Raw genomic sequence first — 23,728 nt, 5'->3', positions numbered from 1 at the left:
GAGGCCCAGCGAGTCCTTCACCTCCGTGGACTTGAATGAGTTAAAGAGACGTCCTAAAAAAAAAAGGATGCCAGTTCCTAGAAATCGCTGGTTCTTCGCGCAGTTCCCCGAAGATTACCTAAGTTATGAGTTAAAAGAATTCCATCTACACTACACGCATACACACACTGTCTTGAATTTTGCAGTGTTTCGTCTACAAGGCAACGGGTTTTAATCTGTTAAGTGATGTAACATGACCGGAAAAAACCGAATTCGGGAGAAAGCAGTATAAGTTTTCGTAACGCAGTTCGTGCTTGCGCGGCCCCCTGGTGGCGGTCGGCACACAGAGGCGGCGGAGGCAGCAGGTCTGGTGGGCGGGGCACAAGGGGCCGCCTACTGAGCTGTTTGTTTTAACCTCAAGACCCTGATGTCACTTATCCCGCAGGTTCTAAAAACGTCAGCTGAATGAGGGACACCATCACGCTCGCCGCTGCCTCACCTGTTGGTCCCGCAGAGAAAACGAGCGTCTTGCCGCCAAAACTAAATGAAAACAAGTCAGTCGTGTCCGGCGAGGGTGACGCGTCGAATAAGTGTAATCTCCCGCCAACACGCTGACACCCTGACCCCTAACCCTTGTCCCTCATCCTTCCTTCATCCCGTCCCCCTTCCCTCTGCCCGCCCACGCAACTCTTCACCCACACGCCATCGCTTTATCTAATAAAAGCTCCCGCGTGGTCAGTGTTTGTTTGAGGAGTCCACAAAACATGTGTTGAGTGTAAAGCTGCAGTTATGTTGTCGACGGGAATGAGGAAAGTGGGATTATTTATCTCTTCAAGAAACCTAAATCGAGCTGGACACGTGCCAACGCTGCAAATATGGGATGGGAGTATAGTTCTGGCGCCAAATTTGCAACAAAGGAAAGTGATACGGCACGCCCTTCATGCGAGACAAGTACAACGTCCTGCGCTGTCTTATTGGCATGTAGGAAAAGACTTGATTGGGTCTAATAGTACCAAAACAACGAGATACAAAGACACACACACACACACACACACACACACACACACACACACACACTCCCTCGAGGATCATCCCCGTCACCAGTGCTGTCGCCCCAAGCACCCAGGACCTAGTTAGCTCCCTCCTATGGGACTGACAAGGCAGAAGGGGGGAAGGGGAAGCCGGAAAGGAGGCAGCGTGGGTCCTTGAGGCCGCCAGTCGTCGTTTAGCACCTCCAAGTCGGTATCGCGGACGCTCGGAAGGGGGTGTGATAAGCTGGCAACTCACACAAATAGGCGTAAGTGCACTTTATTGAGCAGCTCTGTCAGGCCACGCGCCCACAGGACTGGCGAGGGGGTGGGGAGTCGGATGAGGGAGCCAGGCGGGGGAAAGGGACGAGGGTGGGCGGACGGGGACACGCCAGCAGGGGAAGGGCTAGGAAGGGTCAGGGCTATGCAAGAAAATGATGACGTGGTGATAGTGGTGTTGGTGATGGGTTAGTGGTGCAGTGGTGGTTACAGTAGTGGCGGACGGAGGATTGCAGTGGTGGTGTGGTGGTGGTGATAGCTCCAGTGTGTGGGATGTGGGTCAATGGTGGTAAGGCGTGGGTTGTGCTGCTCGCAGGGTGGTGTGTGGGCTGTGGTAGTGGTGGTGATGGTGGTGGTGGTGCGTAGGAGGCGGTGTGTCATAGGCCCTGCAGTGTGTTGACGTGTGTTTGGATGCAGACTTGCACGTTTATATTAATCGTGTTGCGAGATAAACTGAAGTGTTTTACGTTTTGTTGATAATTCGCAAAAAGGGAAACACACACACACACACACACACACACACACACACACACACACACACACACACACACACACGAATGAACAGCAGCCATAAATTCACAACACAACCACAAAACAAAACATATCACTTCGAAAAAGAAAACCAAAAATATTAAACCACAAAAAAAGAAAGAAAAAAAAACACGAAACAGGAACAGAAGAAAAAAAAAGAAGGAAGAAAAAACCCTGAAAGGAAAAATCAGACCCAACCATTCTCTCTCTCTCTCTCTCTCTCTCTCTCTCTCTCTCTCTCTCTCTCTCTCTCTCTCTCTCTCTCTCCGCGGACAACCCCAAACAACCCTGAGTCGCCCATCACACAACCCCATTTCCCGAGGCCACAACACCGGATTACCGCACTCCCGCCACGCCTCACCCATCGCTGCCCCCGGACGCCCCACCATGCCTCACCCATCACCCCAACCCCCCAGGTCCAGAAGTACATATATAAGATGTATAAAATCTGGCGCGAGGGTCTGTGGGCGAGGGTTACGACCTTAGGACCGCCTGGTTACGGCCTCCTCCTGTGACCAGTGGCTCCTCCAGACTTCCCTTTTTTCCTCCTTCCTTCGCTTCTTCCTTCACTCCAGTTCCTCCTGCTTTGTCTCCCTTCCTGTTTCTCCGTCTCTCTCACTTCGTGCTTTGTTCGTATTTGTCTTATTTTTGTCTTGATTCCTTGTATCCTGTTTATTTTCGTCTTCCTGCCTCCTCCTCCTCCTCCTGCTCCCCTCCCTTTCCTCCCTCTCTATTTCTTTCCCTCCCTTCCGTCGTGTCCACTTCCTCCCTCCATCCCCTCTCGATGTGACACTTTCCCCTCCTCGAGTCCCTTGCATCACGGTCTTCACAGCCTGCTCCCTTCATCTTTCTCCCTTCCTCTGCCTTACTCCTGTGATGTATCGCTTTATTTTAGCGACGAATGAGCTTCAAGTCAAAGGATCGTGCTGCCAATAAGAAATGCAGTCAAAGGGCACAAATGGGTAGCACCAGTCATGTTTTGCTACAAAGGGAATGGTGGTGAAATTTTAAGATCTTAATCAAGACTATTGGTGAATTGTTAAAATCACACAGAATCGATGCATCAAGTTTTACAGAACCTTAAAGCCTTTGGGGAGATATTCTACCATACATAAAATATAAATGTCTTAGGGAGTCAATGATTAATGCTACGCTACTAGGACGAACGGCTTGATAAAAAAAAAAATCTTCGTTCAAAATCGAGTATTGGGTGGGTTGATTTTATTATGATCATCTGTGAACAGCTGTTAGATAGAGCTCACGTCTCGATTTTATGGCATTTACTTATTCACCCATATGTTTACTTCTATATCACACAGGTAAATCAAACATCAAATAAAAACTACACAATTTCTCACTTTCCTGAACATGAGTAAGAGAAAAAAGTCAAGTAAATTTATGAAAACTGCTGAACATTTTTAAAAAGCAACAATAAAATTCGGGCAGAAGTTGGGGGTGAGCTGGTGGGTGGGAGGTAAAGGGAGGTGCGGGGGAGGGAAAAAGGGAGGGGTTGGGATCGTTCTCCGGCAGATGGGGGCGGCAGGAATGGCAGGGAGCTGGGGGCGGGCTGGTGGCGACAATGGTGAGGCCTTTTTGTCCTGCACAGATGATAGAGGTGGGAAGAGAGAGGGAGGGAGAAGGAAAGGGAGAGACACAGAGAGCGGGAGGAGGGGAAGGGGAGGAGAGGGGGTAGGTAGAGAGAGAGAGAGAGAGAGAGAGAGAGAGAGAGAGAGAGAGAGAGAGAGAGAGAGAGAGAGAGAGAGAGAGAGAGAGAGAGAGAATAGGGGAAGGAAGGGACATATAGGTAAGTTTACGCGTGGGAGGGAGGGAGGGAGGATGAAGGCAGGGAGGCAGAGAGAGGAAAGGTGGTGGCGTGGGAGGGCAGAGGAAGGAAGGGAAGGACACGGGGCAAGGCTGGGGTATGGGGGAGGGAGAGAGGACTACTGGCCGTTGTGTGCCCTCGCATCGCAGGTCACACGGAGAAACATTTATCTAAATTCTCAATCGAGGATATTAGTGGCGCTTTGTGAGAGCATCTTTGTCGCCGCCAGCCCGGGACTTTTATAGCGGCAAAACATTTTTCACCAGCGTCCAGAGGTAGAGACGATGGACGCTGCGCTCCCTGTTTGCCCACTTGGAACGAAAAGTCCTTATAGAGAGAGCACAATGACGGGAGGAAATGCACATAAAGCCAGAGTAAATATCAACTTACACTTCTGAGAGAGAAAAAAATATCGAAGAGTTAATCAAACGGTTTGCCTTCGTGATTTTTTTTTTTTATATTACAAGAATATTAGATTTTGAGGTGATTCATCTTATTTATCCCGCGGTTGATATGTTTTACAGCACACAGGAGTTAGTGGAGGAGTGACGGGGTGGGCGTCCGTGTGAGGGATGCGAGGAGGGGTGCGGGAGGGGAGGGAGGGGATGAAGGTCCCGAGCCACCCTGCTAAAACACGGGGATGCTGCCTCAACGCGTGTCATCGAAAATTATACCTTAGTCTCCCTATAACCACAAGGGAAAATGACGGACGCGCGAACTAAGAGGTTATCCCGCACACCCAAGGCGACAAATCATAAATAAAAGATGACCTGAGCGTTGTTTTCTTCACTTTCGGATCGAGCTAACGCAAATGTCAGTTTTTAGGGGTATAATTTACACAGCAAGGGACCAGCTGGCTCTGCCTATCCCGGGGCCATGCCGGGGCTGCCTGGGACTCCTGGTAGCCACGTGCCTTATGCGAAAACCGTTCCGCCCCGGTGGCCGCCTAATTCCCGACCGCCAACTCACGCTCCTCGTTTTCTATGGTCGATCCCGTAACCACTGACTCGGAGGTACTGTTGTAAATCATCCCTTAATGTTCCAGCCCTTGTAAGACCGCGATGATGAGCGTCCTTAAGCAGCCATCAACCCCAATTAAACAACAACGAGGGAGGGGCAACACGGCCTGCGCCTCTCCTTCGTTCATAAAAAGAAAATACGGAAAACAGTCCGCCCTGTCTCGAGGAAACAGATTGGAAGGCAACGAAATCTACTGGGAAAAAACTGCCTTGTCTGGTCGCGAGTGAAAAGACGTGGTAATTTCCAGGCGAGACGCTGTTTGTCTGTAGCGGAGTCGGGCGGAAGGCGCGCGCCCATGTCGCCGCCCGCAGGATCTCCGCCACCCAAGTTTTCGCCTAATGCTTGGTGGCCGCGGAGATGAAAGCTGCAAACTTTTCCCATTACATGCAGACCAGCGCACTGGATGTGAACTAGCGACATAGTTTTTTGTGTGATCAATTCCTCGGCATCGCGGACAGATTATCGGCGTATCTGTGTGGCAGCGCGGCCACCTGCCGGGGCCGGGGTCGGGAGGGTCACGTAGGCGGGAAAGATATGTCGGTGCAAGTTTTCACGTCACGAACTCGTCATTAACGTCAATTTTGGCCGAGCTAAATGCGGTGTTTCACTTCCTCTTGCCTTTCTGCGGGTTAAAAGGAAGAAGAAAGAAAACGCCAGTGGTCGAGCGGCTAAGAATAGTAACTAAGTGGAAGAAAAATATACTAGAATGATTAGCATAAATGAATAAAAACAAGGCAACCGTTAAAAGCAACGAAAAAAGAGGAAGTTAAGCATTACTGACTTTCATACCCGTTGCTACAAACTCACAAATTTTACAATTTTTCTGAGGGCAGTGCTCTGGAGGAATAAAATAAGATTCGTGAAACTTTCAGTGCGGGGAAAGCATGAAGTGACGAACCGCAACCCTAAAAATGAGACAGGACTGAATACTTTTTGCCACACTCTCCCTCTGACTTGTCCCCATCTGGCGGTCTTCTTCTCCTTCCAGCTTCTCTTGACCTTTAATATCGAACTTTCTCGGTCTTGACGGCGCTCGAGTACTAAATGACGGGTATTCAAAAGTTTGCGAGAGCCGACCCTCAAACTTTCCTCAACCTCACAACCGCCGGATGGAAGGCCACCAAGTCATACGCATCAATCATCCAGCAGGACCCTCCACGCAATCACTCATCCGCACAACACCTTGCACCTCACCCACGAGTTTCCTTTTGATATCATCCACACAAAAGGTCTGGATGGCAATCCCTCTAAATCCATAGCATGTTAAGCCATCCATTAGGTGGCCGTATAACAGTATCATCTGCGAGGAGGAAGGAATGGGAGGGAGGGAGAAGGGGGACCGGAGTGGGGAAGAGATATTGTAATTAAGTTTCAATTACCAGTAACTTCCTGGAACGACACTTAACGATGATGAGGAATGCGATCGCGGAGAAACTTCCCCCCTAACTAATTTCATAACTCAATCTACCACCACTTGGCCAAGTCGAGGCCAAGTGCGAGGCGAGTCTATTCTGAAGCTTGGCGGAGTTCTTCTCATCAGAAGACGCCAGATTGAGTTACCTGGAGAGAGTTATCAGTGTAGGGTCAGAAGGACGGGGAGTATGAGGAAGCAGAGGCATTATACGCATGTAGTAATAAAGATACTATCACGGCCACGCTACACTGAGGCCTGGAAGAGACGTAAGAATAAAGGAAAGACAGTATGGAGAGACCAAAATGCTCTACTAGTATATATGGGAATGCATTTTTAAGAATAAATATATACGTAGGGAGTAAGAGAAAAGTAAGAATTAAACTCCAATGCTTTTGTTTTTAATTCATAAACTTGATTGAATGTTATGAGGGTTGGTCTTCCACGTGGCTGATGGCAAAGTAAACATTAAGGAATGGACTTCCGATGCCCTTCACGGACGCTGAAAGATGTACTCAGGCGCCTTTACTTGATAAAATGCATTTAAAGTTAGAATAAGTTCAATGCTTTATTAGTATGAAAGTTCGAAGCAATGACAGAGACACAGTAATGTTTCCTTCCTTCCACCTCGACCCCGCCAACCCTTCAGGCCCGCAGCTCACAAAGACCATGTGTATCCATCCTTTGAGTCCTTTAAAAAAAGATGGACGAGTCATTATTTGATCCTCGGCATAAGGAGTGTGATAACAAGGCGGAGGGACGACAATGGTGCTCCTCCAGGTTGTACAAAGCCAGTGGTCGACCGAGACTTGTTCGGCGGGTGTTGGCTGACCGCAACGAGGAAGGAAGTGTGTGTGTGTCAGGGGGAGGGGGACGAAGGGACACTGGACACTGGCAGGAGTCTTGAGGTATTGTGGTAGACAAAGAAATGTCCTGACACATACAATTACCAGCCCATATATTATATTCTGCATGAAATATTACTAAGTTGATAGACTCATAAAATATGCATTGTCTTGTCAACGAGATCAAAGTTTTCTTAGTTAACTCACAAACTTATACTTTCTGCGTAAGATTAATTATAATTAATACCTCATTAAAAAAATTAAACAATATTACGTTCAGTTATCTATTTTTCCTAAATCTATCTATCTTCCTATCTGTCTGTATATATATATCTGTGTATATATATATATATATATATATATATATATATATATATATATATATATATATATATATATATATATATATATATATATATATATATACAAACACGAGCATTTACTACATTTCTCTTTCTTAAGGAATGAGTGTCAGCCGGAAAATCTCCCTGAATGGCGCGTCACAGTGTCCAGTGGTTCCGTTACCTCGTTGTGCGCCATAAGTTCCACAAGTTTACATACCTATTTAACCCTCGCTCTTGGCACCGGACAAAGGCACATTGACTAGCGCAGACCACACCACACACCCTCCAGTCACAACACCAACACCTCTTAAAAGACCAGGAGCGGGAAGAAAGACGCCCACCACAAGGCACAAGACGCGGCGGCCACAGCCTCCCTCACAGCACACCCACAACACGGCCACTGTTCCCCCTGAAGGCTTTCACTGGTCACTCGCGGCTGGTCTGTGCTCTCCTTCATGTGCTAAGAGCTGCAGTGACACGTGGGATTTGCATGGGTAATGTAACGCCCGAGTGCCTCATGTTCGACACGGGGGGAGGGAAGGAAGGAGAGCCACCAGTCCTCTGCCTTGTTCTGAGGACTGTGGGGGGAGTGTGGGGGAGGAAAAATATAAGCCTTGTTTAGTCAGGCGAGGTTGGCTCGGAATAGTCTTCTATTTATTGATTAAGAGTCTGCAGCCTACACACCGCTAGCGAACATTGTCCCTCTACAGCACATCAAATGAAGGGAAACAGGAGCTCTTAGGCCCGACACCGCGGCTGACCAATGGCCACCGTCCAGCCCCTAAGACTAATGATGCAAACGGTGACGTCGCGCCGGCCAGGCAGCTCCCATTGGCCAGCGGGACACAACGAGCCGGCGATTGGTCAGCGGGTCGGCTATGAGAATGGAATCTGTGATATGCTCCGGCAGACTCCCTCAGGTTTATCCAACACAGAAGCAGGTGTGTCTTTGTGAGGCTCGCTCTCTCTCCCCGCCACCACAACAAAGGGGCGCGAGGAGGGATCTTATTAATGGAACAATAAACATCGCCGCTTCAAATCAATACGAGAGGAAAGTATTGCAGCGGTGCGAGGGATGGGTTGAGATGGCAGGGCGGCAGGACAGCTCCCCGGGACAATCAGTCTGGTAATGACGGCGGTGCAGACACTCCCAGGCGTAACGAGGCGGTAATTGATAAGCTGTTTCCCGCGTAATAAAGAAGAGAGGAAGATTTACTGTGGCGGCCGAGCTTCCCCCTCTCATGTCGCTTCTCATAATTGGTTTCTCCTTCATCAGGGCCCCGCCGTTGGTGTTATTGCTGTCGTTGATGGCGGCGGTGGTAGTGGAGGTTATGGTAGTGTTAGTGATACTGATGGTAGTGGCGGTGGTGGTGGTGAAAGTGATGGTTATGGTGGGAGTGATGATGTTGATATATCTCTTGGAGTCTATGTATGTATGTGGTGTTGCTGGTGCCCCTGGAAAATTAATTAATTTGTTTTGCTGTGGTGTAAGTATGCTGCTACTACTACTACTACTACTACTACTATTACTACTACTACTACTACTACTATTACCGTTACCGTCACTAATGGCCATTCTACGTACTATTAACGTCAACTAGTACTAATAACAAGAGAACTGCGTAACACTGGATGTCTCAATGAATCCTTCCTTCACCCTTCACCCGTTTTCTTTGTTTTCCCTCTGCGTAACACAAGTAACACAAGATAAACTCATCAAGAACCTTAAGCTGCCACAAAGCGCACGTTTCTCGCACTATTTATCATTTCTCGAGTATCTTGAGAGAGAGAGAGAGAGAGAGAGAGAGAGAGAGAGAGAGAGAGAGAGAGAGAGAGAGAGGTAATTTTCTCCCCAGGTAGGTCTACGCGCGAGGCTGGGGGACGCGTCTGGAGAGGATGATAGTGGCGGCAGTGGTGGCAGTGGTGGTGGCGGCAGCAGCTTCGGACGTCATCAGTAATAAGGCGTCTACCAGGATCTGCTGAGGCTCACCGGTGCCTCCTTAATGACCTCTGCCCACACCCTCCCTCTCCGCCAGCCCCCCCCCCCTCTCTCTCTCTCTCTCTCCCCTCTCCCTCCCCTCACCTCGTCTCCCAGCTGCGTTTTCCTTTTTCTCGTTTTCCTCCCTCGCCTCCTCCTCCTCCTCCTCCTCCTCCTACTACTACTACTACTACTACTACTGCTACCGCTGCTCTTTTTTCTCTCCCTCCCCCTCTCTTTCTCTCGCTCCATCTCTCTGTCTAGTTCCTCCCTCTCTACTTTCTCTCTCTCTCCTTTCTGGACCTTTCGTCCATCCTTCTCCTATCTCTCTCTCTCTCTCTCTCTCTCCCTTTTTTATTACTCTTCTCTCTCTCTCTCTCTCTCTCTCCCTTTTTTTATTACTCTTCTCTCTCTCTCTCTCTCTCTCTCTCTCTCTCCCTTTTTTTATTACTCTTCTCTCTCTCTCTCTCTCTCTCTCTCTCTCTCTCTCTCTCTCTCTCTCTCTCTCTCTCTCTCTCTCTCTCCTTCCCAATCTCGGCTTCCTATCTTCCCTCACATCTTTCCTCCACCTTCCCTTTCCTTCTCACCTACTACAGACTACTACTTTCCCTGACTCTCTCTCTCTCTCTCTCTCTCTCTCTCTCTCTCTCTCTCTCTCTCTCTCTCTCTTTTGTAATGTGGAAAATCAATGAACATGATGCGAGTATATTATTGTTATTTTTATTATTGTTGTTGTTGTTGTGATCATTACATTATCATCATTATCGTTACTTCCCCTCACAAAAAGTACCCAAGCCAGCCCCACAAGGAGGAGACGCCGCCGGAACACGAGACAAGATAAGGAGGTGGAGTATTATGAGAAGTTTTTGATAATCCCACAGACACCAACAGCCCGCCGCCGCCGCCGCCGCCGCCACCACGCGAGGGACGCTCCCAATGGCAGCCTCCTCATTACTGCAGCATTTTCAGCCAATAAGAATCAGTCGCACGAATTTCCCGCTTTCTGATTGGGTCGCCATGTGGTCACTGGATACCATTAAGACGGGAAGCTCCTAAGGTGACTTGAAGATGTGTTTGTAATTTAAGTTATTTTTACATGTGGATGAGTAATGCCGCGGGAAATTTGAGTTCTCTGCATTAGTAAAGTATTGAGTAGAAGAAACATTCTGGTTATAATTTTCAGATTGTAAAGTCAATTTTTTAAGCAAAACCATGACACTACGAATGATATCTTTTATATAAACATATTATTATTACAATAACAAAATTAAATAAAAAAAATATTTATTATTTCTTTCCACACCTCGTCTTATCTATCCCAGTAAGGCATCCCTTTTAATTTGTTTATTTTTTTCCTTATGTATCTGGTCATTAATGCAATAAATAAATAAAAAAAAACTATTCTCTCTCCTCACTCCAATGCATCTCCCTTTTTCTTTTCCCTTTTCCTTCCATTTTTTTCCTTGTCCTCCAATACCTGACATCTTCCTCTTTTCTTCCCTTTCCTTTTTTCTCTCTCGCACACACAGGTAAGCAGAGGTCGGGCACAGGTAACTGATCCCGCCACGTATTACCGTAGAGAGCGAGAGAGGGAGAGGCGGCCACATACTTCCGTAATAAAAGACACTCGAGTAATCCTCTTCCAGGTCCCCAAATCTACTCATTATTGACCCTGGACTCCGGCTGTCAGATAAAGCATCGCTGGAAAAGAAATTAGTTCCTTACGTTGGAGCAGGAGGAAGAGGAGGAGGAGGAGGAGGAGGAGGAGGAGGAAGAGGACGGGAAGAAAGAGGAGGGGGAAGAGGAGGACGGGGAGAAGGCCAGGAGGGGTTGTAGAAGGAGGGGATCGAGGAAGGGAAGAAGACCAGGGGGGGTAGTAGAAAGAGAAAGAAGAAGAGGGGGAGGAGGGTCCCTGCAAGGCTTGGATAGCGAAGGTGAGACGGTAGGTGGAAGAGGCTGGGTGGATTTTAAAGGGGACGAGGTGGTGTGGGTGGAGTGTATCTGGGTGTAACTGCACTGTTATGTAGACTGTAGCTGTGGTGTTGTGCGGTGTGGTGGTATGGTGGGGTGTAGTGTGGTGTTGTCTGTATATACTTGTGTTGTATGGATGGTGTAGGTGTGTTGATTGTAATGATGTAACACAGTGTTCTGTAGTATACGTAGAATTTTGCTTTTTTTTTTTTGATGGTGTAAATTAGGTTGTGGTAAAAAAAGGTGGAAACGTGAAGAGCACCGAGCGAAAAATTGGTGTGGTGAAGGGCGGTGCTCTGACTGTGGCTGAGGAAGGAGCGTGATGAGTGTGTAGCTTAGACACCACAATTCTGGCGGTGGATCGTGGAGGAAGCAGGGGAAAAAAAAGAGAAAAGGAAGAAAAAAAAATGGAATTCGGCTCAAAATCTAAGAGAGAGAGAGAGAGAGAGAGAGAGAGAGAGAGAGAGAGAGAGAGAGAGAGAGAGAGAGAGAGAGAGAGAGAGAGAAATCATGGAATAAATCTACGGAATTTGCTTGCCTATAGAAGAAAACGTTTTATTTCTCTCACAAAAACAACATCGTATTTAAATCGTCCTCCGGCACCACTCAAGAGAAACTAACCAATGACCAAACAGTGCCGACATCAAGACACGCACATCAATTTGAATTATGAAGAGTAAAATAGAAAGTGGTACTAGGGTGACAGAGGAGGAGGAGGAGGAGGAGAAGGAGAAGAAGGAGGAGGAGGAGGAGGAGGAGGAGGAGGAGGAGGAGGAGGAGGAGAAGAAGGAGGAGGACGTGTTGCAGTTCTACGCATTAATAATCGCCATAACTTGATCGGTGTTCGTGTGTCGGTGAGCTGGAGCATGCGGGCGTGTGGTGCAGAGTTTGGAGGAGGAGGAGGAGGAGGAGGAGGAGGAGGTGTGGCAGAGGGAACTAGAGGTGGAGGAGAATGAGGAGACATGGACTGTTGCCTCAGGAGTGCTCTCTCTCTCTCTCTCTCTCTCTCTCTCTCTCTCTCTCTCTCTCTCTCTCTCTCTCTGTCTCACATAAATGAATTACGCACGACTATTTAATTTTCGGGACATAATTATGCTCCTCTACTCACAACTATTTAAGACAGCGATGTGAAGACGTTCCCCAATCGATGAATTAATGCAATATTAACAACATAGTAAGACCCACACACACACACACACACACACACACACACACACACACACACACACCACGCCACGCCGCACCTCACGTCTCACGATCCCCTTCCCTTCAAGATGCTGCAAGAACATTATTTTTTCCTTATATTTCTTAAACTCCCTTGAGGATTATATTGGACAAAACCTTCTCGCGCTTCTGACCAAAACATGCTGCCAAGCCACACACCTTAATTGAAACATGACGCAGCAGACACACGGACACACAGACATATATACATACATACATACACACACACGCGCGAGCGACACGAACTCACCCATCATGCAGCAGCACCTTGGGCAAACACGTTCCCAAAACAAGATCACATCGCCGCCTAGACTTCAATCCCCGCGTCTGTAGTCTCCGGACCCTTCGATTTCCAGTAAGCCTTTGCCGGCAGCCATATTGTCCCTGGTTCAATTTACACGGCCGGCTGGGCTGAAGCTTACCTGATATATTGGAGTGGTTTGGGAGAGTCGTGTACAAACAAGGGATTATGCGGATAGCGGCTACTAATTATCAACAAGCACGGCCAATTGTCTGCTGTGTGGATAGTCTTAGTGTGTGTGGATACAAGGAGCCGCGCGGGCCTGTTGAGGATAATTACGGGAGCACACGGTGAGGCGGAGAGTGTATGTGTCGTGCGATATACGTGTTTGTGAGGCGTGCCGAGTGTAGGCGAGGAGCAGGAGTAGGAGGACCAAGAGTAGGAGGAGGCAGCAGCGAGGTGAGTGTCCCTTTGTGTGGCAGAGTAAGACGTTGTGTTAATTAAACCAAAAGAGGAGAGAGACGCCGCCGAGAAACACAGCGTCGAGAGGTAAACACGGACACGCGCCCACAGAACCGCGTCTGATTCACGGGATCGAAGGCTTCCATTACCAGCCAATGGAAAAGCCGCAGATCAAATTTCAGGCGGGGATAATGAAGACAAAAGTAACCCAATGACAACTGCACGACTGATTCTGCTGTTGTTGACACCGCTGCAGGAGTGTAATGATTTCTGTAAGGTTCATAAAAGAAGTCATGTTTCACGTCATAATATATCAGTTAAAGGAAGAAAATAGTTGAAAGCAGAAGGTTTCAGCACACATTAGCTTTGTGCTTAGTTTGTCTTTTATGGAAATTTGCTCGAGCTCTTATTTATGTTGCAGCTTATGGATGAAGTTTTGGTGAGCGGAAATCACCTGTTATCGGTGAAGATTCTTGCATACAATAAATATAAATTTGTTTCTTATATAAAAAGAACATACAAGTTACACTTCATATTGCAGGTTATAAATAAAATTGTACTAGATGTGTATATGTATATATTAAAAAAAAAAGTACCAGAGAACGATTCTTGCATACTTTATTGTAAATTTAAACTTGTCTCCTTAAGAAAAAAACTGCAAAAGTTACGAATACGGTCAACATAGCCGGTATAGAGGGATATTTAACAGAAGTGCATACAGCAGCAGGCGTGGAACACGTAGCGGAAGACGGCCATGAGGGGAGTGTGGAGCGGCGCCGCGGTGGGCAGAGGCAGAGGCTTAATAATGACACCTGGGCCTCTCGGGTTAATTGAGGCGCGTGTGTAGGGTAATCTGTGGCGTGTTATTAGCATCGGGCGAGGCCAGGTGCGGCGGGCAGGTAAGCCGCGGCAGCCTGCTCCTCCACCACTACCAGCACCACCGCCGTCACCTCGCCGCCACACCTCATTACAGCCACTCTTGTTTCCAAACCACGTGGGATCGTCGCCCACCGACCCTCCACCAGCCGCAGCCTCGCCCATCAAGCTTATTTCACGGCTGGTGTGTTCTGTGTATCAGCTGCGTGAATACTACTTAAAATTTTTGATATACGCAATATTTCGAGGGAGTAGTTTAGATCTTTATTTCAGTATAATTTGGGATCTCTCTCTCTCTCTCTCTCTCTCTCTCTCTCTCTCTCTCTCTCTCTCTCTCTCTCTCTCTCTCTCTCTCGCTAACCAGGTCTCACCATTAGTCAATAGAGGCGTCACCACCTCACCAACAGCCCGTCATCACAACCAAAAACCGTGAAGAACATGGAAAAAAAGAACCTGGTGACAAACAACCATTCATTACTGCCTTGTCCCGCCGCCGCCTGACCCTCCTCCCCCGCCAGTCACCACCACCACCACCACCACCACGATACCAGTCACCACCGCCCTCCACCTCGCCCACAAAACAACGCCCATCACCTCTCGTCACTCGCCAGCTTCCCTTTTTTCTTCTGCACCCTTAGAGTTACCCCCATTTCCCCCCTTACATTTCCTATTACCCATTCCCAGCCCCCCCACACTCACTCTGTCTCACCCCACCCGTCATCCCTCTAATTGTCACCCCAATCACCCTGCCCGTATGTATTTCCCTCCCCAACACCTCTCGTTAAAATCTATCTACCAGCAGTGACTTGAAAAGGCCTGAAAAAATTAACGGATGCATAAATCTGAGGTTGCGGCTGCTCCTAGGCCTAAATAAAGCCTATGGTGCTCATGGTGGCGCTCCATGAGGCCGGCGGAGCGGAGACAAAGGCCCGGCAGTAAGGGAGCTCTGATGATTCTAATTCAGGCTGACAATAAACTAGAGCTAAACGAGATGATAAGTGAACGGCATCAATCTTGTGCAGCACGAGTAGGCCTGGGAAAGAAAGGGGGTCACACCGCCATTCTATAGGCCTATGACGCAACGCAGCCGCGGGTGAGGCTCCCCCATATATGAAGCGCAGCCCCCCATCCCCCTTCCCCGTCCTCTTCCTTTACCAGCCTCCATGTCAGTAGCGAAAAAAAAAAAGTCTGGAATAATTAAAACTGATCCATGTATGTGTTTCATAATAAAGAGAAAGACAGGCGCGCGCGTACTCGCACTCACACTCGCTCACGCACACACACACACACACACACACACACACACACACACACACACACACACACACACACACACACACACACACACACACACACACACGAGTATATGAAAAAGAAATTAATGTATATATGAGTTTCCGTAAATAAGTAACCTAATAAAATACAAGTAAGTAAATATGCAAATAAATAAATAAACAAAGAAAGAAACCAGGAAAGAAGAGAATAAATAATACATGACAAATTAAGTGGAAAACTTGCGTTGCAGAACTCTCGCATGCGACACACACACACACACACACACACACACACACACACACACACACACACACACACACACACACACACACATACACACACACACAGCCATCAATAAGCCTCAAGTCTTGACTTCGTTACAAAACTTCAGTTCCACAAAAGCCGCGGCAAGATTGCCATTCTAATAGTGATAATTTTCGCCTATTTCCTTTTAGGGGCAAAGCTTGGTGGTTATATCCCTTCTGTGATAAATCAAGTTACCACGCGCATTGAAATTCATTAAGGAGCTTCATCTTCACGTGCGCGTGTGTGCGTGTGCGAATGCGTTCCTGTGTCTGATCTCGCGAAACCATAATTCCTCAATCATTTCGTCTGCCGAGCTTCTGGAACACCTGAGGGAGGGAGTGAGAGGTGCGGAAAAGAGCGCTGGAACTCTCACACTTCCGGAGAGACAAAGGTGAGCGCCAGCCATTAAGGTGAGGGAAAAAGAAAGGCGGCGAATGGTCACAAGCTCTCACCGGGTTTTCATTGGTGGAAACCGGCGCTAATAATTTGAGACAGACTTTAATGCACACTTAAATTCTCCTCTGTGATTGGCTCTCCGGGGCCTTAATGTCGTTAACGGGGGAGCCTTTGTCCATCCCGCCCTCGCCTCGCAGCCCAAATGGAACCCGGAGCGCAATGTATATATGGTCAGTAATACAATTTGAAACACGTGACTCGATTTCCCTTCTCCCTAATTTCGCCTCGATCCACATGAAAGCTATACTACCTCTCCACTGCTGTTTTATTCTTTGTCCTTTTTTTTTATTCCCCTCTCTAATTTTCCCCGACGGCCTGTGTGCCACGCGACGGTTGTTCTCCCATCCACATGCATCAGCTGAGGATTGCACCGCGCAGCATTCAGACAGACAGGCGAATATTACGAAACTTTTTCAAACGGATTCGGACGCCTGTTACTGCGTGGGAGGATGGCCCGGGGGTGAGGAAGGGGGAGAGGGGGGCAGGAGCCAGGAAGGGGAGGTATAGTCGGGGGGAGCGGTAGGGCAGTGAGAGGGAAGAAGCGGGGGATGGATGAAAAGAGGCGAGGAAGGGAGGTGGGGTGAGGGGAACGGCTAGGAAAAGGGGGTAGAATCGAGTTGAGAGAAAACGGGAAGATGGGCGTGAGACTCCCGCAGGGTTCCGCACGAGGGGACGGAGCGAGGAGGAGGAGGAGGAGGAGGAGGAGGTGGGTATTAATGTTGATATGGCAGAGTGAAATTTTAGCTGAAGGAAGATAAAAAGCATGGAAGTAATGAAAATACAACCCAATTACTAATGAACAATGTCAGACGACCGGAAGAAGCAACTAACCTGTCATTTCATCTGCAAACACAAATAAAGAGAACAGGAGGTACTAGTAGCATGTTGTAGCGAGGAGGAGGCAGCGAGGAGACGGGGTAGGTAGGAGACAGAGTAAACTTCAATGATTACCATAAACAAGTCCTCCAAAGAACCATCCCCTCCCACAGTGACGCAAAAACACCAACTCGGGCGAGGTTGACCTTGAGACACTCCGAGCAGCAGTGTAATTACGACAAAAGGCGACCTGCTGAAGTATTGGAAAATCAACTTAAAGCAATTTTACCCTAAATCTTTAACTAAGTGAGTGATAGAGTGAAGAATACGAGACAGAATAAGTGTTACAAACTATCCTTAGAGAGAGAGAGAGAGAGAGAGAGAGAGGGAGAGATTCTCCGGACTTCCTTCACTCTCTCTCTCTCTCTCTATCAGACGAAGATCTCTCACAGGCCATAACACGGAGTGACCAATTTACCGTGGTCATAGAGGTCCTATACACACACATTAATTCTGGCGGGGTCATCCTCCAGCCCTCCATCTCCTCGAGGGGACGACCCGAGGGGGAATTGAGAAGTCATTCTCGGCCCCCATTGATGACTTGATTCTTGGGTTGTTGGAATAGGAATGAGGAGGAGGTTGGAGGCACCAAGAGGCGGGCATACTTTATGGCTGCTCTCCTCCCAGCACTAAGGGACAAGAGAGAGAGGTGATTGCGTCCCGTAGAGTAAAGGAAGCTAAGGACGTGGTGGTCTAAGATTGCTAATTGGTCTTAAATCTGAGTCCGGACAGTTAAGCTAAACTCTCACAACTTATTTAAGGATGGTGTAACTTGAGGAACATAGAGAGACACAAAAGAATATACACCGTAAAGTGCCTATACCCGAATGCGAGTTTTAAAGGAGAATACCCAGAGAACAAGGATACATAAATAATTAACATATCTTAAAGATGCCCTCCAAAGGCCAGGGAAAGACTCCGAGACAATGGTGGCGTGTTGCTAAGTGGCGAGGAAAGCTAAACATTGTCTGAGGAAAATCGATACTTATTACTTCAAAGTTTGAGGCAAAAATCACGAGTGGGCGTTATCTCTTTCCCGGTTACTTATTAATTAAAGTAGCAGAAGTTTGTGACCTGCATGACCCCGACTCGCCAGGGACTTGAGGGCAGCTGTTGCAGGAAGTTGCAGCGGCGAGTGGGAATACTTGAGTTAACTTGGCGACGATGGTAAAAATGTGAGGTAAACAGCGGCGAGACTCAGAGAGGTCAACACGAGCATTCCGAGCGTACGTTTGTAAACAGAAGCACGAGTGTTTACCTATGATAACATAAACAAGCCGCTGAGAAACAAGGCTGAGGAACCCGACCCGTCACCCTCAGCAAGGCGGCGATGACTTGCCTGCTCATCATGATCTATGCTCCCTCAGTCATGGTGGAATGCCCCAAAATAGCCGGATACTGTCCTGTATGATTCGCCCCAGCATCCGGCGGCCGCTGCAATCTGGTCAGTTGTCAAAAACCCCTCCACAGTGACTTCCTTTTCCCTGGTCACTCGTGGAGGCAGCAAGGAACGAGGTTGGTGCTCATCCTGTGCTCCCAGTTGTTCCTCTCACCCAGGACGGGAAATCAGGCATGTTACCACGGGATTGTGTCCTTCACCTGGTCAAGTCAACCAAAATTAAATAAAAAATAAAAATCAATCCCCTTTCTCGTAAATACGCTCCCATCCTTTTCATTAATCTCGACCCCATTTTCCCCCTTCGCCCTCGCCGTCCAGCCGATCAGAAGAACCCTCGTGGCCATCCTTCAGTGGAGGAAATAAGCAGCAATTAATGTAATTCTCTACACGAGCGTCCCTTGGCTCCCCCTTCGCTTGATTGGCCTTGTGGACACGAAGGGCAATGAGCATGATACTAAATTATCTGTGTTACCCTGCCGCGGGCGTCTCCCCCCTGCCGCTGACCACCTCCTGCCCCTCCCCTTCTTGCCGTGGCTACTTGTGTTGGCAGATCACACCCGCAGCACCCACTTCCTCGCTAATGACGGCGAGATGCTTATGGTCAAGGGATTTCATTGACATAAATTGAGTAGGTGTGTGTGCTTTGGTGAGGGAGAACTGTATTAGGAAGGGAGGGTGTTCTTTATTCATATGTATTCTTTACTACTGTCAGTCATCCACTATCTTAAATATGTTGGCTTCCTTACCATATGCTGTTGATGATATAGAAGTTGTCTGAGTTATTACGTAATATATTCTTCCTCAAGATATAATAAAAATTAATAACTTCATCTGCGAAAGATGAATACTAAGAAAGGTCATGATTTATTAACACTTTAACATAATTCCTGACTCTCAGACCTAACCAAAACACAACACTTAATCTAATTCCTTCTTAACGCACAGGGTGAAGAATGTGACCCTCAGAGCATTCCTCTAATGACTGATCGACTGAGGGAGTGGTATCGAGTGTGTCATCTGCCAAGTATAGATCCCTCAAACGCGCCTCATGTCCGTCGAGCCAACATAAGTCAGCTTCAGATCACGCACGATACCGATGACACGCCGATGCTCCGAGGCGGCAGCGGGAGACCGAGAGACCGAGGGGGCGGGAGGACATCTCATCTGACTTGCAATTGTTGTCGTGGCAGCTCCGTAACGGACGCCACGACCTCAAACAATGACCAACCACCACTATCTTGACCGACTCCTTATCGCTTCCTGCCCAAGTGGAGCCGCCCCCCGTCATATCGCCGCCCTGAAACTTAGCCAACATTTGTAACTTTATTATCGACGCCGCTGACATATCTGTGATCGCCTCTGAGGCTCAAGAAGAGGCTTATCTCCGTAATTTGTCCCGCTCGCACATCGAACATCAATCTAACCCTGCCCTTCACATTTGACACTAAAACAAAGGCAACCAGGCTGCCTCGTAACATTCAAAATTTAGCCCGAATGAATGACGGCAACAGTCGGGGAGGCGGCTGGGGCGCGCGCCGGGTCTCTTCCCTTCTGTTTTTTTACCCACACTCAACTCGTGCAAAAACCTCCCAGCCGCTGCCGATTGTACGTCACCAATGTACGCTGATGTCCTGACGTCACCTACGACTGCTATTCAATGGTCTTTGTCTTACGCCACGAGCTGGGGGCGATGCAGATCAGGGGCACCGGGGCGGCTATCGGCACGGCGGCAGGATGTGCTTTCCCCTCCAGCTATCCTTCAACACCACATGTTCCTTGGCCGGAATATTCGTTTTTTTTTTTTTTATGCAAGAGTGGAGCGTCTCTACATGATAGACTGGCGCGCGGTACTAGAACAGGACAACAGAAGCAGGATTTGATAACATGCTTCATATCCAACCAGAGCAAATTTGTTGACTTAGAACATTAGTCTGCACCGTGATAACACTTGTACTTACTCATATTTGGTGACAAGCAAAATGACAGAATTTGAGTCAGGCACTTGGTGTGATGGTTGTGATGTGAATGTGATGACAGTTGTGGAGGAATTACAAGTCATAATGAAAATATACACAATGAAAGGAAACTTTTGCGCGGCCTGACAGTAACACAAAATTCAAGAAAACTAAATTATGAAGCGTAAACAACACCGTGACCATCGACAAGTTGTCACTCTAAGGCAGAAAATTCTAGGAGTTCGTCAAATAAAACACGCACAGACACACAGACAGACAGACACACACACACACACACACACACAGACAAACACATACACACACTAAGTAAATCACTGTGGAAATAATTTGTGAATAGATAAATTCTCACCTCGCTTTCCCTCGTCCGTCTTGATTTCGCCTTTGTCCGTCTCTGGGTTTTTAAGGAACATGCTCAGCAGAGCCAAGTTGCCCGGATACAACACTTCCATCTTATCCGAGTCAGGACTGCGGAGTTTCATACAGGAGGTGGCTGCTGTGTCCTCGCCTACCTCAGTATCATGTCCTCACAGCCTCCCGCGTCACCACCACACAGGGTCTTCGCCGCCTTGACTTCCTCTCCTGGCGGCTATTTTCTATTTCCTTGCTTCACTTGACACTTCAAAAATTAAAGTCGAGGAAAGGTTTCGGAAATTCATAATCTTCAACGGCTGATTCTCTACATTATTAATTTCACCACAACAGATTCAAAGTATCCAGTGATAGGTCCATGGGGGCGGCTCAGGTAGGGATGCCACAGGAGCGGTGGCAGGGATGGAGCCGCCGCTATGTGCCGCCGCCTGGGTCGGGTGCCAGTGGTGGACTGAGCGGCAACTGGGCGGTGCGGCAAGACCGTGCGCCGCTATGTCCGCTGGGTGACTGAGCAGTGGTGGCCGGCGGGCCCTCCGTCCACCCTCCCGCCCTGCCTCAGCGGACCCGTCGCGACCCCCGCCACACACACACAGGCACCCACACTCACACACGCACTTATGCACACACTCACGCGTACAGGGACACGTTCACACTCCCGCGGTACATACGCAGAGACGACAGGACTTTTTATTTATTATCGGTATCGTAAGACAATCAAGTATTAATGCAGAGTTTGAGGTGCCGACTAGTGCACCACCAAACCATTATATAATTCTGGTGGTGCGTGAAGTAACTTTGGTGTCATTTGCTTCCGTCAGAGCCGCCTGCTTCCCTCCACCATACGCTATAGTCCTTGGGTCTTATTCTCCGTGGGCAGGGGATAGTAGTGGTTGACTATCATATAGCTGTTTTACTCAGCGTGAGGGAGAGCGGGCAGGTGGGTCGCTGGCTGGCTGGCTCGGGGTCAGAGCGACGGAGGGGAAACAGCGCGACTCGGGCGGTGGCGGGCTCTAGCGGCGGAGGCCAGCACTAGGCCCGTCACCAGCACACGCCGCCTGGCCGCGGCTGCCTGCTAGCAGCTACCTCGTAATCTCTCTCTGAAACGGAACGCAACTTTTGATTCACTCGCAAGGCAGAAGACGAGGAGTGAGTGCAGACATCGGGGAGCGCTGGGAGGTGACAGCACGGAGGAAGATCATCGCACCTTCAGATAACATCGCATGGTGACACTGATTAAATGCATTTGTTGAAAGTGTGTCCTCTGTTGAAATAATCTGAGCCTTATCTTGCGAAATCTCGGGTGAGTTTCTGCTTTCTAAAAACTTCTATGTGCACTTTTCTTTAAATGAATTATATCATGTGCAGGAGTGCCGTGCTGCAAGCCAGGACATCGCTCCAGCAAGCTTTTACTGCAATAGCGCAAAGTGACTAGTTGCTTATCGTGATGATGTACCGAACCATCAGCCTAACTCAGGAACATATCAATTACATGCAAACAGTCACTTACAACCACACTCATTACAAGGCGGCGAGTACCAAAGAGCAGGAGGAACACGTCAGGTCCTCCTTGGTGCGCGCCGCCAGACACCCAGCAACACTCGGCCAGGTGCTCCTTCCTCGCTACGCAGCCGCCTTTCCTAAAGATACTTAACAAGACGCCGAGAGAAACTTAGTTCACGTAAAGTTAACCAGTTTCATTCATAGCGCGATCTCCCTGCCTCCCTCCTTCCTCCTACCCTACCCCTCTCTCTCCTCTCCCTCTCTCCACGCCACTCCTCCTCCCAGGCATCCCTCCCAACCTCCTCTCACCCAGCACCTCGTTGTCCGCCCCCCTCCACTCCCTACCCCTCATCCCTTCCCTACTCATGGTGTGGGGGCCCCTGGGAGAGTTTTTTTAAGTTATTGATTTTAATATTCACTCACTGATGTACGTGCGTATGTCTGTATGTCTGCATTAAACTAAATCTTTGGCGACAAGAGTGATCCTTTGTGGGGGCAGCGATAAAGACGAGTCCTTCATGACCCAGCCAACAACACTGCTTTCCTCAGGTATGCTAATTAATAAATGAGAGGAAAGCAGATTGCACTCATTATGCTGCTCTCTCTCTCTCTCTCTCTCTCTCTCTCTCTCTCTCTCTCTCTCTCTCTCTCTCTCTCTCTCTCTCTCTCTCTCTCTCTTTAGTGGTGGCGATTTTACTGATTTTTCATAAATATTTTTCATGCATTCTTTGACCACGCGCCTCATGGACTTACTCATAACACTCGCGGGGCTAGAGAGAGAGAGAGAGAGAGAGAGAGCGTCCGTGCGAGTGGTGTCGAGATGCAGCGCGAGCGCCGAGGCAGGCAGGAGGTGGCTGGGAGGTGGTGAGGGATCGCTGCCACCAGGATAAACACTCCCTCGACCCTCTCACTCCTGCTGCTGCTGCTTCTCCTCACACTCCGCCGCGACTCACTCACTTGCCTTAATTCACTCCCTTAATTCCGTCCTCTTTTTTTACTTCTCAGTATTCGATTTCTTATACTTTATTTATTTATCTGTCTTCCTCATTCACGTACAGTCTTCAGTTGTTCCTCATGCGTACTCTTTCTCTCTCTCTCTCTCTCTCTCTCTCTCTCTCTCTCTCTCTCTCTCTCTCTCTCTCTCTCTCTCTCTCTCTCTCTCTCTCTCTCTCCAGTACCTATTTCCTCACTGTGGTTCTCACCGACTCAAACATTTACTCATCTTTCTTGACTCACTGTTCATATTCTCCCAACACTCTTCTCTTGACTCGCACCATTTCAATACCTCCTCCTACTCCTCCTCCATCACAACCCACTCCTTCACTTATTTCTCTGTCTCACTCACTCCTTAACTCACCAAACTCGTGATATGCGGTTACTCACGCACTCAAATATTCTTCATTCACCTCACTCACTCTTTTTAATAAGTTACCTATTCATATCACCTTCACTGACTGGTTGCTCTTTTCATTTCTTACTCATTAAATTTCTTAATCGTATTTATTCACTTCTGCTTCTATTGGTTTCCTCATTTCCTGATTCACTGCGCCTTTTTTTATT

General features: G+C 48.3%; 1 protein-coding gene across 1 annotated transcript in view; it reads right to left on the bottom strand.

Moving 5' to 3' along the window:
• LOC135099915 (B-cell lymphoma/leukemia 11A-like) overlaps positions 1-22,286 on the bottom strand; it is a 74,615-nt gene extending 52,329 nt beyond the window's left edge. Inside the window, exon 1 of the mRNA XM_064002615.1 lies at positions 20,649-22,286. Within this exon, the coding sequence (XP_063858685.1) occupies positions 20,649-20,778 (130 nt within the window). The 5' untranslated portion in view covers positions 20,779-22,286. The remainder of the gene's footprint in view (positions 1-20,648) is intronic.
• Positions 22,287-23,728: the final 1,442 nt, after the last annotated feature.

This window comes from Scylla paramamosain, chromosome 4, assembly GCF_035594125.1.
Source record: "Scylla paramamosain isolate STU-SP2022 chromosome 4, ASM3559412v1, whole genome shotgun sequence".
In the NCBI taxonomy this organism is placed as follows: domain Eukaryota; kingdom Metazoa; phylum Arthropoda; class Malacostraca; order Decapoda; family Portunidae; genus Scylla; species Scylla paramamosain.
The sequence above is the reverse complement of the archived record's forward strand: the minus strand, read 5'-3'. Positions and strand labels throughout refer to the sequence as shown.